General features: G+C 45.5%; 2 protein-coding genes across 4 annotated transcripts; one reads left to right on the forward strand and one right to left on the reverse strand.

Moving 5' to 3' along the window:
- The first annotated feature begins 10,473 nt into the window (after positions 1–10,473).
- LOC123078014 (isocitrate dehydrogenase [NADP]) lies at positions 10,474–16,515 on the forward strand. 3 transcript variants are annotated; one of them, XM_044500395.1, is made up of 16 exons: positions 10,474–10,723; positions 11,620–11,663; positions 11,838–11,947; positions 12,258–12,295; positions 12,407–12,484; positions 12,632–12,685; positions 12,767–12,868; positions 13,464–13,549; positions 13,643–13,746; positions 13,861–13,929; positions 14,010–14,125; positions 14,226–14,260; positions 14,460–14,602; positions 14,938–15,060; positions 15,172–15,284; positions 15,969–16,515. In XM_044500395.1, the coding sequence occupies exons 1-15, from the start codon at positions 10,675–10,677 to the stop codon at positions 15,263–15,265; spliced, it is 1,245 nt and encodes a 414-aa protein (XP_044356330.1). In that variant the 5' UTR covers positions 10,474–10,674; the 3' UTR covers positions 15,266–15,284; positions 15,969–16,515. The 3 variants fall into 3 exon arrangements, with proteins under 3 accessions (XP_044356330.1, XP_044356328.1, XP_044356329.1); XM_044500393.1 differs by lacking the exon at positions 15,969–16,515 and adding an exon at positions 15,544–15,910; XM_044500394.1 differs by lacking the exon at positions 15,969–16,515 and adding an exon at positions 15,544–15,910 and having other exon boundaries at positions 15,172–15,267.
- On the reverse strand, positions 15,965–16,507 carry LOC123076221 (pathogen-related protein-like). Its single transcript, XM_044498590.1, has 2 exons — positions 16,211–16,507; positions 15,965–16,090 (listed from the first exon to the last, which is right to left on the reverse strand). The coding sequence occupies exons 1-2, from the start codon at positions 16,505–16,507 to the stop codon at positions 15,965–15,967; spliced, it is 423 nt and encodes a 140-aa protein (XP_044354525.1).
- Positions 16,516–18,012: the final 1,497 nt, after the last annotated feature.

Below are 18,012 nucleotides of genomic sequence, written 5' to 3' on the forward strand. Positions count from 1 at the left end.
CCATTAGTTTGGAATTAACCGGAACACACTTGCAAAATAATTCCCATGCCTATTTCCACTTCAAGTTTCACCTCCAAGCTTTGCCAACAATTCTTTTTCCTCTTATCGAGACCCTTCCTAAATGTTCAACATGTTGGACACTTTGTAATCCTACTCCTTCTTCTCATCTTCTTTTCTGTTTCATCTTGCCCTTTCCATCTAAAACATCATCTAGTGCAACACCCCATCACAAGCGTCTTCCTTTCTATTCTCACCCATTTATTGCAAGTGGTATTTTTCTGTTCCAGTTAAATGTTCACTTACTTTCTGTAAATCTTAAACCATGCCAACTACCTCTTTGTCAAATCTCATCTCTTTTAAAGTTGTTTTGGTTGGGTTTAAAAATGGCTCAAGTTTGAATTCAATTCAAACTTGAATTATTTTTCTTCCTCTAAAAATTGCCAAACCAATTTATTCAAATTGTGTATGTTATCAAGACTTCAGAGATATTTTCTTTTCTGAAATATTCCACCTCTAGCACCTCCTTCTTTTCTCTAAAGTTCTGGTTGAGGAAATAAAGAAAAGAAGGAAGAAGAGAGAGAGCCCAGCCAGCCTCCCAGGGCATCCCATCCTGTAGCCGCCGCCCGAAGGCCCATCCCCGCGGCCCACCTAAGCCAAACCCTAGCCGATCTATTCCCCATCTCTCCCTCTGCCGTCGCCTCTTGCCCGATCCCCTCTCCTCCCTCGCGCTCCTCCCTCCCCTCGCTCTCATGGCGCCGACCTCCTCCTCGCTCCCATGGCGTCGCCGCCCGTCAAGCTCCACCGCCGGCGCCCCGAGCCCTCCGCTCCGCCGCCCGAGCCTGGACTCGTCAAGCCCCGCCGCCGCCTTGCTGCTCTGCTCGACCCCGACCTCGCCGGTTTCACGCGTCTGCTCACGTCCAGCCCCGTGGCCCGGGAGCTGGCTGTCGCGCCGTTCCCCGATCTCCACCATCCCGCTTCGAGCTCCGCCATCACCGCGTCCTCCCTCTGCCTCCTCGCGAGCTTCCTCCTCGCCGCCGTCGCGCCCCTTCCATCTCCAGCCACTCCTCTGCAGCTCCTTCCTCCACCACCGCGTCTTGGCCCTGCCCTCGCCGCGCCCTGCTCCCTTCTGCAGGCGTTGCTCCGCCCTGAGCTGCGGTGCGACCAACTCCGACGGCCCCGTCGCTTCTGCGGGCGAGCGCCGCGCGCCCAACCTCCTGCTTCGCTTCCTGCCCTCCATCGCCGGCGACCACGACCAGCACCCTCTCGTCGGTGAACCTCCGCCGCACGCTTCCCTCCGTCCCGGCCATCACCTCCCCGACGCCCTTGCTGCTGCTGCTAGACCACCGTCGCCTCCTTGCTGCTGGCATCCCGAGGCCTTGTGATGTTTTGTGTTGCTTCGTTTTGGTTGCGCCAAGATTCTCTCTGACAAGTGTACAATTATCCGGTGATGCGCCAAGTACCCCTTGGATCGTCAAGTTCGACTACACGAAACCGCCAAGTACCACTACGATTGCCGTGTACATCTACGGACGCCAAGCCCGGAACAACAAGTACCCTGACAACGTGGGTAACTCTAGCGTCGACCCCGTGGACGTCAAGTACCTCTACCGACGACCCCGAACATCTACGGAAACTTGTGCGACTATGAATGTGAACGACTACCGTCGACCCTAAGTTACTCGGACCCGTCAAGTACCTCTCCGAAAACGAACGGGTGCCACTACTTCCACTACCGTCGCCGAAGACCCGTTTAACGGAACCGTCAAGTTCGACCTACCTTCATGTGTACCACTACTTCCCCTACGACACGTGAACAACTACTTCCACTTCGAACGCGTTCCGCCCCGAATGCACGCTTCGAAGGTATAACCCCGAGACGACGTCCGTGGACCGAATGCATGTGTGTTGTATGAGATGCTCGTGTTTGCACCGTTTTCGAGAGAGGTCTTTGCACGTTCCTTGATTGCCATGCCGCCGTACCGTGGGAACCCGGAATCCGGGAGCACCCCACCATCTCTTGCGCATTTCACACATCCGCACGATTCTCTTTTGCGTCGGTATCTCCATTAGCTACCGGAACCGTTATGGTGTCGTGGCATCATTTTCGGATTCGTTGCCGTGGCACCCCTTTCTTCCACCACGGTAACAAATGCCTCGTATCATTTTATACCAACACTTTCATAAAATTGCATATAACTTGCATATGTCATTCGCATCATGATAACAACATTTAAATGTTTAAAATTGATGTTTGCATTAAAAATTGCTAAATGACATGAGGATTTTCCGGTATTATTGTTTGTTGTTCCGGCCTCATTTAAATTGCCTAAAATAGGTAGTTTCCATATGTTTCACCTCTTGCCATGGTTAATAACATTTAATATTGTTGGGTGCATAAACGAGAGAGAACTAAATAATTAAATGTGGTGTTTCGTCAATATGCAACTCGTTGCATATGGAGCTCCACTTAATTTGTAGTGTTGTTTGTTGCACTTTGCCATGCCATGCCTCTTTAAACCGGACATGCATCATACTTGATTGTGCATCATGCCATGTTTCTGTGGTGGTTGTTTACTATGTTGTTTGTTTCTTTCCGGGTTGCTTCTCTCGTTAGCTTCGGTTTCGTTCCGGAGTTGTGAGGACTCGTTCGACTACGTCCGTTTGTCTTCTTCATGGACTCGTTCTTCTTCCTTGCGGGATCTCAGGCAAGATGACCATACCCTCGAAATCACTTCTATCTTTGCTTACTAGTTGTTCGCTCTATTGCTATGCTGCGCTACCTACCACTTGTTATATCATGCCTCCCAAATTGCCATGAAACCACCTCTAACCTTTGTCACCCTTCCTAGCAAACCGTTGTTTGGCTATGTTACCGCTTTTGCTCAGCCCCTCTTATAGCGTTGCTAGTTGCAGGTGAAGTTGAAGATTGCTCCATGTTGGATCATGTTTATGTTGGGATATCACAATATCTCTTATATTATTAATGCATCTATATACTTGGTAAAGGGTGGAAGGCTCGGCCTTATGCCTGGTGTTTTGTTCCACTCTTGCCGCCCTAGTTTCCGTTATACCGGTGTTATGTTCCTTGATTTTGCGTTCCTTACGCGGTTGGGTGATTTATGGGACCCCCTTGACAGTTCGCTTTGAATAAAACTCCTCCAGCAAGGCCCAACCTTGGTTTTACCATTTGCTACCACCTATCCCCTTTTCCCTTGGGTTCTGCAGACTCAAGGATCATCTTATTTTAACCCCCCCCCCGGGCCAGTGCTCCTTCGAGTGTTGGTCCGAAACGAGTAGACTGCGGGGCCACCTCGGGGAAACTCGAGGTCTGGTTTTACTCGTAGGATGTCTCATCCGGTGTTGCCCTGAGAACGAGATATGTGCAGCTCCTATCGGGATTTGTCGGCACATCGGGCGGCTTTGCTGGTCTTGTTTTACCATTGTCGAAATGTCTTGTAAACCGGGATTCTGAGACTGATCGGGTCTTCCCGGGAGAAGGTTTATACTTCGTTGACCGTGAGAGCTTATAATGGGCTAAGTTGGGACACCCCTGCAGGGTATAAACTTTCGAGAGCCATGCCCGCGGTTATGTGGCACATGGGAATTTGTTAATATCCGGTTGTAGAGAACTTGACACTTGACCTTAATTAAAACGCATCAACCGCGTGTGTAGCCGTGATGGTCTCTTCTCGGCGGAGTCCGGGAAGTGAACACGGTTTCTGGGTTATGTTTGACGTAAGTAGGAGTTCAGGATCACTTCTTGATCATTGCTAGTTTCACGACCGTTCCGTTGCTTCTCTTCTCGCTCTCATTTGCGTATGTTAGCCACCATATATGCTAGTGCTTGCTGCAGCTCCACCTCACTACCCCATTCTTTCCTATAAGCTTAAATAGTCTTGATCTCGCGGGTGTGAGATTGATGAGTCCTCGTGACTCACAGATACTTCCAAAACAGTTGCAGGTGCCGACGATGCCAGTGCAGGTGACGCAACTGAGCTCAAGTGGGAGCTCGATGAAGATCTTGTTCGTTGTGTTGTTTTCTTTACTTTTTGATCAGTAGTGGAGCCCAGTTGGGATGATCAGGGATCTAGCAGTTGGGTTGTCTTCTTTTCTTTTGGTTCCGTAGTCGGACCTATGTGTGTATCTTGAATGATGTATGAATTTATTTATGTATTGTGTGAAGTGGCGATTGTAAGCCAACTCTTTATCCCAGTCTTGTTCATTACATGGGATTGTGTGAAGATGACCCTTCTTGCGACAAAACCACAATGCGGTTATGCCTCTAAGTCGTGCCTCGACACGTGGGAGATATAGCCGCATCGTGGGTGTTACATCGGTTGTGAAATGGGATCCCTACCTTTTAGTTATCTCGGGATCCCAATCCATCATAGATGGTTAACGAACAAAGAATGGAAATGTATAGAAGATAGATTCGAAAAAAGATTAAGCTGCTGGAAGGGCAAGCTAATGTCTTACGGAGGGCGGCTGGTGTTGATTAACTCGGTTTTGACGAGTTTGCCGATGTTCCTCCTATCTTTCTTTGAAGTACCGGTAGGTGTACAAAAAATATTAGACTTTTACAGATCTCGATTCTTCTGGCAAAGCGATGAGGCTAAGAAGAAATATCGACTGGCTAGATGGGATATCATGTGTAGACCAAAAGACCAGGGTGGGTTAGGGATCAAGAATTTAGAGGTAAAGAATAGATGTTTGCTTAGCAAATGGCTATACAGACTATCTACGGAGACCGAAGGCATGTGGGTACAAATCTTACGGAATAAATACCTACATACTAAGACTTTGGCCCAGGTGAATGCAAGGCCAACAGACTCACCATTTTGGAAAGGGTTAATGAAGACAAAAGTAACTTTCTTCCAGCGGGTGAAGTTCCTAATTGGTAGTGGTACCTCTACTAGATTCTGGGAGGACACATGGCTAGGGGAGTCGCCTCTGGCTTTACAATACCCTTCTTTATTCAATATTGTGCAACGTAAGGAGGATTATGTCGCCACAGTATTAAATTCAGTACCACTTAACATCCAATTTAGGAGATCTCTTGTAGGGGAACGTTGGAATGCTTGGTTACACCTGGTCCGTAGGTTGATGGATGTTCAACTTTCAGACCAGGCAGATAAAATTAGTTGGAAGTTAACCACAAATGGATTATTCTATGTGAAATCCATGTATTTGGACTTAATTGACTCCGGGCCATTATCGAGGTCTTTGCACACTGGAAGATTAAAGTTCCACTCCGCATCAAGATCTTTATGTGGTTCGTCCACAAAGGAGTCATCTTGACCAAAGATAATCTGATGAAAAGGAATTGGGTTGGTAACCCCAGGTGTTGTTTTGTGATCATAACGAAACAATTAAACACCTCTTTCTCGAGTGTCCACTTGCAAAATTGTTATGGCGATCTATTCATATAGCTTTTAACATCCAACCTCCAATGAGAATAAACACGTTATTTGGGACGTGGCTTAATGGAGTAGACATACACATAGCTAAACATATTCGGATAGGGATATGTGCTTTATTGTGGGCTATATGGAACACTAGAAATGATATGATTTTTAATGGTACAACATTCACCTTTTTTTGCAGGTTATCTACAGAGCTACAGCCTGGATCCGTATGTGGTCGTTACTCACTCATGCGGACTACAGGGGCCTATGGTTATTGGGTGCAACCGCTGGGAGACGGTAGCATGGGCTATCTTCAGCCGATTTGGATGGCGAGTTAATAATAGGCTAGGTGTGTAGGCATCGTAGCCTGTTTTCTATCGCTGGATGTGGCACTTTATTGCCGGTTGTGGCACTTTACATATTTATTTTCTCCTTTTTTTCTCGGATTTTGAGCTTCCTTGGATGTTAAGACTCTGTTGTGACTTCTAATAATATGGCTGCATGCATCGACTGATGCAGAGGCCGGGGTATTCCTCCTTAAAAAAACATCTTACAGGATTGTTCCTCATGGCGGCACTTATTTAACTGGTTGGCATTCTTGATCTCTTTGCCTTGACAAGGCGATTCAATCCCTGGGTGATCGAAGGCACGACAATGAGGCCTTTGATCAACTCGGTGAAGTCATGCAAAGTGTCACCGTCTCTTGTCGCAAAAAGCACATCCCTTGCAACATCCCGTACTTCATCGGAGGTAGAACTAGCTAGGCCGAACTCTATGGCCACCACCGGTGCATTTAACTCCAAAGTCGCCAGCCTCTTAGTGTCACCAATGTCCTCAACACCTTGGTCTCCATGATTTTCCACCGGCATCCCATGCACATCATCAGATGCCTCCGCCCTCTCCAATAAGTTGGTCGCACAAGCTAACCATAGCACAAAGAGTCCTCAAGCTTGTGCAGAGGGCGGAGCGCCAACTGTATCATGTTTTGAAGTTCAAAACTAGTCGAGGCAAGCATAGAGTCGTTAGACTTTGCCACAACCTGAAGATAAGCACAACCTCCACTTGAAGCTTCAACAAAAATCACGGGCTCGGGGACTTCAGCGTGCATCGTGGGAGCAACAACGGAAGTCCAAGAGCACCCATCAGAGGATGGACATGGCGGAGTTGGAGAGGCACACACATGGTGGTGAGGAGCTTTGACAAATGAGAGGTGAAGATAATAGTCCCTCTCACTGCACCCACAACGGAGACATGTTAGGCATTGAATTGAATCACAGCAGGAGGAAGCCTTGTGGTCTGGAGCCAAACAACGGAAGCATCTATCATGAGTTCTCCGACCGAAGGAGGCGGCTTGCTCCAGCCTCGCATCCTTCAAAATAGAGGATTGGGGAGTTTGGCTGCAAGTCTCATGGACATGAGGATGACACTTTCGACCCACAAAAAAAATCCAAGGACCTTCCCCAGGCAGAGCATCCACAACCTCTGCTAGATCACTACTTCCTCTGTCCGAAAAATCTTCTCTCAAATGAATGTATTACACCAAGTTAGTGCTAGATACATCCATTTGAGAGACAAGCTTGGGATAAGCTTTTTTGGAGGGAGGGAGTACTAGACAACCCAGAGCAACAGGAAGCGGATGACACACAATCCACAACAACATTCATTGTCATCAGCTCCAACTTGCCCATGACTGCAGCGCCAGAAGCGTGGCCTTTGGTGACGGTCGGCGGAGTACTCGGCAGGAACTCAACATCTTCACCCAGCGACGACTACGAAACTAAGATAGCAACGCCATCCCCGTCCCGGACATTGGAGCAAGGCAGGATCTGCACGTCATAGGGGACGAGGCCCAGAGTGGCTGCTGGCAGCGGCAGTGGGGTCCGTCCCACTTCATCCTCGCCATCGACGATGGTGCACCAGGAGCCGGGCCTGGCCCCGAGCAACACATCCATCACATCGTTGGGAGCATGGCACTTGCTAGCCATAGTCAATGCGAAGATGGGATCCAGATTCGACTGATGTGGATTGAGCCAGGGGGGTCTAATGGGGGTCGATTATGTCCATCACTAAAACCTCACTCTTTGAAAAATTAATCACTAAGACCTCTCCTGGTTAGAATAGCCCATCACTAAAACCTCACTCTTTGAGAAATTAATTGCTAGCCCTGACATTTTTTTCAAAGCACGCCGTAATTTCAGGTTGATTATGTCGAGTTGTGTTGCCTCGAACATGAGAATCGTATTGTTCGCATATTGGAGAAGCGAGATCCCACCTCCACCGATCAAGTGTGATACAACCCCTCGGAAGCGACCCCCGCACTTAACTTTTCCAAGGATTGTGTCCAAGGCATTGACTGCAAGCTTGAAGAAAAATGAAGATAAGGGACCCCCTTGTCTCAACCCCCTTGAGGGCTTAAGAAGGGCCCTGTCTCTCCAATGATGTTTCACGATCGTGTGCTCAATCCCTACCAACTGCATAATCCAGGTGATCCAACGATTCGCAAATCCTTTGCGCCACAAAGCTCCCCGAAGGAAGTCCCGGTTAAGCATATCATATGCCTTTCCGAAGTCAATTTTGAAGAAGATTGCCTTCCGAAGTTTAATATTACCTCATGAACGACTTTGTGCAGGGCCAGAACGCCATCCATAACTAATCTACATTGGATAAAGGCACACTGATTCGGATGGATAACTCTAGCAACTATAGGTGTCGTACTAATGGCGTGCGCCTTGGCAAGAATGCGAAAGATCATGTTAATTACTATGACCAGACGGAATTGCAAATGTCTGTACCCCCACCACCTTGGGGATTAAAGTTAAGCCGAGAAGCATCGAGCACACCTACATAGAACTCCACGAGTATATCCATCACCCCCCATTTGACGAACCCCTTGAACTTGATACACATCCTGACCGGCAACCCATCTGACCTAGGAGCTGAATCAAGTTTCATGGATTTGATCACAAACTTGACCTCCCCGGCTCCTCCACACTAAAGAGGGCCACAAGGGCCTCATTTTCCACCTCCGATACGTAGTTAATAGGATCCCATGTGTTGGGGTTGAGACCAATCCCTCATCTCCTATTTCCCTCAAAGAGAGACTTATAGAACCCATCGACATGGGATCTAATATTCTCCTTCTGTTAAAGGAGCCTAGATCCATACCATAATAGCGGGATAGAAGACCGTCTACCATGGCCATTTTCTATGGCATGAAAATACAATGTATTAAAGTCCCCTCTAAGTAGCCAGTCTCAACTACCCCTTTGACGCTAGTAGATCTCTTCATTCAAAAAGAACTCTAGTAGGCTGTCCTCCAGCCCATGACGATCCATCCATTCCTCGGGATCTAGTCCCACGCAAGCAGCGCGAGCATCAAAGGCTTGAATGGCGCGCAAAATCTAGGCCTTGTGTTCCCAAAGATCACGACCAAGATTAGCCCCCCCATTCTTGCATGAATTGTCTAGATTGGTGTAGTGATGCCAAGTGTCTAGGATCGACATCGTGCGGTGCGGGGAAGTAAGGGTTGCCTTCCATTTTTCCTTGACAACCTCGGTTGAACCAATATGTCTCAAAATGGAATCTGGTTAGAGGTCTCACCTCGTGCTCTCTTGAGGATAGCAAGAGAGGAACGTGGTTCGAGCCAACCCTCATAACAACCTGGATGGATGCCAAGGGAATCTCGCCTCCTAACTGGTGGAGTCTAAAGCGTGATAACAACACACAAATATCGCGTTTGCCTGCTTGTTAGTTCAGGTAAAGCGGGGCCTGACACACTCAAGTTTGTGTAGGCCCATCTCCGCGATACATCCGTTAAACCAATTTATTGAAGGTACATTGATCCAATTATTTTTTTGTTTGAGGCCGTTGTGATTAGGTTGAAGTCACCCCCCTACAGCAACCAGCAGAGTTGCATGCTCCACCTCAGTAGACAAAACGGCCAAAAAGGCCCCTGGTCTATTGTGAGGGGGGGCTTAGACTACGATAACCTCCCATTTGAAGTTGGATGTTTCTCTACAGGAGTTCCGTGCTGAAAAGAACTCCTACTATCCATACTACTGACTTCAAAAGCTTCACCCTTTACCCCTAAAAGGATTTATCCGAGTGGTCTGCCTCCCCACTAGCCAGCAGCCAATGCTAAGCAAAGAGTTGGATACTCAGCCACTGAAGTTCTTGGAGCGTGAAATCCCATTGCATTCTCTCTTGCAACCCAACGATCTCATTTCGCTCTTGTCATAAGTATTCCCTGTACTGACACCTTCGACCATGTTGGCTGACTCGATGAGTCGATCGAGCAGAGGAGACGAACAACCTGGAGCGGCGGAGCACAATAGCAATAGATAATCAGCAGCAGAGGCAATCGCAAGAGCGAGACTTGAAGGAGGTTGCATGACAAAAACGAACGGACGGCCTTGATTCTCGTCAGGCACAACTCATTAGTTAAGGGCGTCGACATCTTCAGTTAGTGAACGGCCATGATGGAAGATCAGGAGAAGATCCAATGACTCGTGGAGCTCATCATTTACCGAACTGTAGCGTTTCACTGATTTTACCATTTACCTTCTTCCTTTGCAGCTGAGCTACTTAAGCCATCCTCTCCGTCTGTAACCATATGCCAATTTTTCTGAGAAAATCCTTGATCAACACTTACAGCTAATACAAGCATATTCCCTTTGGGTATACTCTTGTGCTCCCAACCCTAAATCGGTCTCGATCTCTGCATGAGGTGTGACAATTCTCCGATCGTTAGATTAGGGCATGTACAATGGTGCTATTTTAGGAGTGCCACGTAGGATAAACGATGAGGTGGAGGAGAGAGAACTCATAAGAGAAAAGACAAGAGATGATTTCTTAGCATAATATGTCTCATCACGTTTTTAGGAATGACTAGTTATTGAAAATAAAACTAAGAAATGATCCATTATAGAATTTTTTTGTCATCTCTAAATTAAATGTAAGACTTAAGATAAGACTATCTTATCAATCATTGTACATTGCCCTTAGACACTGCAGATCACTCAAACGTGATGTGGCCCCAGAGGGCGACATGCCCTGTCACAGTCACCGCACACTGGACCAAGTCCACGGCCTGCGGCCGAACTCCGCCGTGTCGCTTAGTTCGTCATACCACTGCAAACTGCCTCGTTCTCTCCGCGCTCCGGTCTCCCCAGTCCACGCCGCACAGGCTGGGAGAGCTCGAATTCCCTCCCGCCTCCCCTCGCCTCGTCCCGGAGAAGGCTAGCTGCCCGGCGATCCGAGCGCGGCGCCCATGGCGTTCGACAAGATCCAGGTCGCCAACCCCATCGTCGAGATGGATGGTGAGAACCCCGATCCCCCACTACTCCTATCGGAACCCTGCTTGATTTGTCTCGTGCTTTGCTGCAACCAAGATAGCATGTTTCGATTAGGTACCGCGTGTGTTTGGCCGGTTGTGTGGCTGAGTTTTGCGTGGGAATTGTTTGGTTGTACCATGGTGATGGGTGAATTAGTCTGCTTTACTTGGATTTGGATCATGTGTAGTCGAACTGGAACGTAGTCGATGTGCTACAGTATTACGCGATCAAATTTCTGCCTTATACTTTGATGTTCTACTCTTCTAGACAGCCTTGGCCTACTTCACTTGCGCAGGAAAATGTGATTATTTTGGTGAAGTTGTTCGGTGGTGGAATGTAGATATCGTTCCATGATGGTCTGGCGATTAATGTTCGTCTAATTACTTACTAGTGTACTAGGTGCTTCACTGTGTTTACACCGTCTGGTCTTAATTTTTTTGAATCTAAGGTGTATTGAAGAAGTTCTCTGATTAGAAAATGCACTGACCTTAGCAGGACTTCTCTATTGGGTGACATGAAAGTAGTATGATTAACCACGTGGAGGATACACTGATGGAAGATGAAAAACGTTCCAAATCGTCTTCCAGTGCACTCAGTATGCACTATTTCCAGATACCAAGTTCAGAACTTATCTGCAAAAATTATCTAGTACATGATTGTTTGATTGCGCCTTGTTGTATACCAGATGTCAGCCCAATATGTTCCTCACTCGGAAGTTAGTAGTGGCTGAAAAAGTGCCATGAATAGACTGATTATCCTTTTGTGTAGCATTTACCAGGAAATTTTTTTTAGCCTATAAGTGTCACCCTTTTTTTTATCGTTGGGAGACGATGCTTTTGCTGACTGGAATAACTCATAAACTATATGTTCATTTTGCGTAGGTGATGAGATGACACGAATTATATGGGAATGGATCAAAGATAAGGTTAGTTCTTGTCATTTCTGTTTGCTCTTGATATCGATGGAATACTTACCTAAGCATTGTGCTCAGCATCTCTTACGTCTTTACTCCATTTTAATACTTTTTGTGATTTTCGTGTTGCTTATTGCCCCCATCTTCATTAAGAGACATTTTCAAATATGTTTGTTGATCATGCAGCTTATATTTCCTTTCCTGGACTTGGATATAAAATACTTTGACTTAGGTCTACCTAACCGTGATGCTACTGGGGATAAAGTAACGATAGAAAGTGCAGAAGCTACCCTAAAGTAAGCCTCAGTTTTTCAGGTTCCTGATTCTGGGCCCACTCTGTTTTCTTGTTTTTTTCACTATTTAGTTGTTCCTTTCCTTAATGGTTCTGATATTGTCTACTGCAAATCGATATTATCAGTGCTTCTGAACCTCTTCGTCCTAGTATCGCTTAGCAATTATTGATTGAATGAAGGAATTTGCATGTGTGCTGGACTGTTGGTGCTTCCATTTATGCTGATATATAACATATGCTGATATTATTATTTGTGGTTCCTATATTTGTAGCCTTTTACATTATAGTGGTTCAGTGATTCTATTTTTTTTCAGGTATAACGTGGCCATCAAATGCGCAACTGTCACCCCAGGTGATGTTCGGCAGAATTTGGGCTCATTACTTATGAGCCTTAATGCTCTATAGCAACATTGGATGCCCATGTTAATTTTGATTTGGCGCCACACTACTTGTGACCTTACAGATGAAGGACGCGTAAAAGAGTTTAATTTAAAAGCTATGTGGAGGAGTCCAAATGGGACAATAAGGAACATCTTAAATGGTAAACCACTCATTCGTGATTCATTTACTCTACATATGTGCATTGAGATTCTTGAATCTTATGTTCGTTCTACTCTGAACTTCCATCAATGCACCTTTTGTGGTTCTTTATTACTTACATTGGTGGAACTATTTTTTTTTTCCACAGGAACTGTTTTCCGAGAACCAATCATCTGCAAGAATGTTCCTCGGCTTGTGCCTGGTATGGTGGCTGTACTGCAGTGCTGCACACACCAATACTTGGAGCTTGTTGATGTTTATGCTACATATCTTATTCTGACAGGATGGACAAAACCCATATGCATTGGCAGACATGCTTTTGGTGATCAATATCGAGCAACAGATACAATCATTAGAGGGCCAGGGAAGCTCAAGTTGATATTTGGTATGTAGCCCTACAAAGCTAGTTATCCAGCTAATGTTCTGATAGGTCTTACAAAGTCAGAATTTGTAGAAGTTAGGACCGGATAGTTTGCGGCTTGGTCTCACTATTGTGTTTGTTCTACTGATAATAACTCTATTTCCTGTTTTTTACGGACATCTTTGCGATTGAAAATGTTGTTGGTTCTCAAAATAGAGACATGATTGTTGTTGGAATAGACATGATGTGTCACCATATTGGCACATTAAGCTTGGCTATCACTATAATCTGGGGTACTACTTCAGGACCTATTAAATGGTTTATATAATAAGGGGTACTACTTCGGGACATATGAATTGGCTTATACTCCCTCCGTCCCAAAATAAGTGTCGCTGATTTAGTACAACTTTGTACTAAACCAGCAACACTTATTTTGGGACGGAGGGAGTACATGTGTACAATGAATATAACCGGTTTCTCCGAGTAAAACAACTGCATATATGTGAATGTACCTTACTAATATAGTAAAGTACTAATCATATTTTCCCAGTGACTAAATATAAGTTATCCATTGTGTCAGTGTCATGTTTACTCTCTTATCTTTTTAAAACTACCACAGATGGCATAGAGGAACAAATAGAGTTGGATGTGTTCAACTTTAGTGGTGCTGGTGGAGTAGCATTGTCTATGTATAACACTGATGAGGTTTGTTCCCTGTGTCATGCTAGCTTTGATGCTGTGTGTGTTCAAATGTTTTTTTTAATCATGACATGATTTATCTTATTGCATTCCAAACAGTCAATTCGGGCATTTGCTGAAGCTTCGATGAATGTGGCTTACCAGAAAAGATGGCCACTTTATCTTAGTACCAAGAACACAATCCTGAAAAAATATGACGGAAGGTCAATATGCAATTATCATAAGCTATCTACTTACTTTGGAGACAGGCTTGCATCCATGTATGCATTTCATTGAAATATAACATTCCTTACTTGCCTGGTTGTCTTGTATATCAGGTTTAAAGACATATTCCAAGAAAATTATGAAACAAATTGGAGAGGCAGGTTTGAGGATGCAGGAATATGGTAGTCTATTTGCTCTGTCTTGTGCAGATAAGTATTAAATGTTTCTTCCTTCTCTTCCAGACTAATTGTTGCTGTGGCAGGTATGAACATAGACTGATCGATGATATGGTGGCCTATGCCCTAAAGAGTGAAGGTGGCTATGTTTGGGCTTGCAAGAATTATGATGGAGATGTGCAGAGCGATCTAGTTGCTCAAGGTATGTGCTCTACATATGGATGTTGTCTGCTGCGACCTTTTATCTTGAGAAGGATGGCAGTTCATTTGTTAAGAGCTGGAATGTTCTACTCCTGTTTCAGGTTTTGGATCGTTAGGTCTCATGACATCGGTTCTGGTACGTGCCCGGACGGATATTTCATGCTACTCTGTGTATTTCAAAGTTCAATTCGTGTCTCATAACCATTTGTTAGGATAATGTTTTAGTGTTTTACTATTGGAAATGCACCTACATTGTGCTCTACTGCTGGAATAACTGGCACCCAGTATTTGCTTCTCTCTGCTCAGCTTAACAAGTATAGTTCGTGTTACTTTAGGTGTGCCCTGACGGTAGAACAGTTGAAGCTGAAGCTGCACACGGTACAGTCACACGACATTACAGAGTCCACCAAAAGGGAGGCGAAACTAGCACAAACAGCATTGCGTCAATCTTTGCGTGGTCTACTGGATTAGCACATAGGTACCAAGGGTGAATTAAACCATAGAACTTAGATGACAATGTTTTCACTCATTATGTTGAACCTAAATTTATTTTCTTAGACCAGTTGAACCTAAGTTTTTATACACAATTTATCTTAATAACCCTATTCAATTGCCATACACAATCTTTAGTTTTCTTAATATGTGGAGTTGAGAAAATTGTCTTCTAAACTTTGGTGGGAGTTTCCACTTTAGGAAGGTTATTCTAGCTTTTTTTTTCTTGCTAATTTTGTAAATATTAAGTATGCTGCAGTAACTTTATTTGATGTATTTGTACCTGAAGCATTACGTCTTAATATTGAATACTTAATACAGGGCAAAGCTCGATGACAACAAAAGACTGTTGGATTTCACACAAAAACTTGAAGCTGCTTGTGTGGGAACAGTGGAATCTGGAAAGATGACAAAGGATCTGGCTCTTCTCATACACGGACCAACGTAATTCTGGCATTTCTTTCCATTCTGTAGCTACAGTACAAAGGGATTACTTAGTTTTAATTGGTTATTTTGTATTATTTTTATTTAATTGCTTCTCTTGACGTCCTACAGTGTTAGCCGTGATAAGTATCTGAACACCATGGAGTTCATTGATGCGGTTGCTGAGGAGTTGAGGACAAGATTGTCCGCAAAATCGAAGTTATGAAGGTACTACAAGTCTACAAGTAAGATAATTTCCCTTTCTACTCCCTCCGTTCCTAAATATTTGTCCTTTTAGATATTTCAAATGGACTACCATAGACGGATGTATATAGACTTATTTTAGAGTGTAGATTCACTCATTTTGCTTCGTATGTAGTCACTTGTTGAAATCTCTAGAAAGACAAATATTTAGGAACGGAGGGAGTATGAGCTTAGCTGGTTTGTAATTCTTCTGAAGCTCATGTTTTCTCATCTAAGCATTATATGCCATTTTCGACACAGGAGTGAATAGGACAAGGGACTTGTTAGGATCCTATAATACAAGGTTTACATTTGTACTATGAATAACAGCGTGGGCAACGTGCCTTCCCTACAGTGCTCAAATAGAGCCTCTGGTGACAGTCTGAATGCACCTCCGAACAATGAAGGAAGATGCTGTCTAGCTCGAAAATAAGTAGGCTCTTTTTTTATCGGATTCGTGGTGATGATCGAGTCATTTCATTTAGCACTTTGGATAGTGATGTCCAAATCAAGTTGGGCTTCTTACACCTACACACCCGAAGTGGTGTTTGTACCAAACAAATAAGCTACTGTACTTTATTTAAACATTGTAATGCCACTACATGAAGTCAAAAGCCAATTTGAAATCTGAAGCTGGTCATCCAAGGCATTGATGATATGAGCGACATGTTTCTTTTGTGCTTCAGTTTCCTCTCATCACAGGGCAACCCGAAGCCGATGCAGCAGCAGGCGCGCTCAGGAAGCTTGCGAGGAAGTTGCCGCGCTCGTAGAAGTACTCCGCCTTCTCCACCTTCATCTCCTCGTCAACCTATCATCACATTGTTGCAGCGACCCATGTCAGTGTCTACTCTGTTAGACTGTTACTGTGATTCTGTGAAGTCCCAACTCTGAACAAAAGTTGACTGCACTATCAAGCTGCCAAACTTACGTGGAAAATGCAGACGCCAAAGAACTCGATGCGCTGGCCGTGTGGGGGGTGCCCCTTGAACGGCCCCTCCATGTAACCCCAGTGCCGGAACTTGAAGGTGACCCTTGGCGGGCCGCTGTACACGTCGAGCACCTCGATGGCGAAGCCCCTGGGGAACGCCGTGAGGAACGTCGACATGCCGGAGTCGACCGTCTCCTTGTCCGGGTCGTAGATGCGGTGCTCCGGCGGCAGCTTGGTCGCCAGGAACGCGTTGTAGCCGCCGATGGCCGTCCACTCCTTCCGCGTCAGAGGCTTCATCCCTGCAAAGCAGCAAGCATTGGTGCCATTGCAAGGCAGGCAAATTTGACAATTTTGACCTCGGAACAAAATCAATTCACAGAATGAACTGCCCGTGAAACTATTTCATTCCCCTGACCTTTTTGTGCAGCGCCCGCCAGGCCGGCGCCACACCCAACGGTGCAGCGCCTAGCTCTGGGGCGTTGTACTCCAGTCCACCGTGGCAGCCCTGGGCCCCGGACCCAGCAGTGCAGCGCCTACGAGGTAGGCGCCACACATGTAATGTGCAGCGCCTAGCCCTTAGGCGTTGCACTGTGACTTAGATGCCAGCCACCCGCTCCCTCCCCTCCCCCACCCCACCCATTCGTTCCAGGAGTTACAGAACAGCGCCGGCGGCTTCCTCCTCTCCCCCTCTCAATCCCCTCTCCCAAATCCTTCAGATCCGACGATTTGGTTCGTGCATTTCTTCACCAATCCATCCTAGAAGGTACTCTCCTCCGATCCCCTTCTTTCTATCCATACAAAATATGGTATTTCAAAGATTTGGGGAATCCTTGTTTGATTTGATTAGATATGAATCTTGCATGTATTAGAAATTTGCATGTATTACAACCCTTGTTTGTTTGATTTGTGGAACCCTAGTGTATTTTATTTTATTGAAAAGATATGGTTGGATATATAGATTGACATGTTATTTCTATGGAAAAGTTATTTGTATGAAGTAGGCCTAGTTTAGTTTTGGATACATATGCTTTGAATTATACTCGTATTGAGAAAAATGCTTTGGATACATATGCTTTGAATCTTGCATGTAGTAGGCCTACTTTAGTTTTTTTGAATTGAAAAGATAATCGTGTTGACAAGAATGCTTTGTTGAAATTGTTAGGATGGTTTGGCTTCTCGATGATTATTGGGACAAACAACACCGGTCGTACGCTATGTCGGTGGAGCAGCTGGTAATACTGAAAGTGGCCGGTGTTATGAAATTCGTATTTTTTTTCAAACACAAATGCCCCATATGTAATGTTATGATTTGTTTGTTTGTAGGAGCTTGCACCTCTGAAGCTTCGGTCTCACGAGATCAGCCTTGGATGGATGCACTATGATGAGCGGTACACACCGTATGTAAGGGAGGCAGGACTTCTCCCTTTCATTCAGTTGGTCCGCCGGTCGATGCCACCCAACAATGCTGCAGCACTCACCGCGCTTATTGATCATTGGAGGCCGAAGACACACACTTTCCATCTTCGGACCAGGGAGATGACCGTGACGCTGCAGGATATTGCTATGATCACCGGTCTTCTATTAATGGCAATCCTTTATGTATGAACACCGATTCTGATGGGTGGCGCGCGCAGATGCATGCCCATATCGGTATGGTTCCTTCGGAGCCTCGGGAACCAGAAGCAGAAGATAAGAAGGAAAGAGTCGCAGCGGGCGCTACTTTCACGTGGATATCATCGAACTTCAGTCATTGCCCTGAGGATGCTAATGAAGACATGGTGAAGACATATGCTCGTGTCTAC

This window comes from Triticum aestivum, chromosome 3D, assembly GCF_018294505.1.
Source record: "Triticum aestivum cultivar Chinese Spring chromosome 3D, IWGSC CS RefSeq v2.1, whole genome shotgun sequence".
Taxonomy (NCBI): domain Eukaryota; kingdom Viridiplantae; phylum Streptophyta; class Magnoliopsida; order Poales; family Poaceae; genus Triticum; species Triticum aestivum.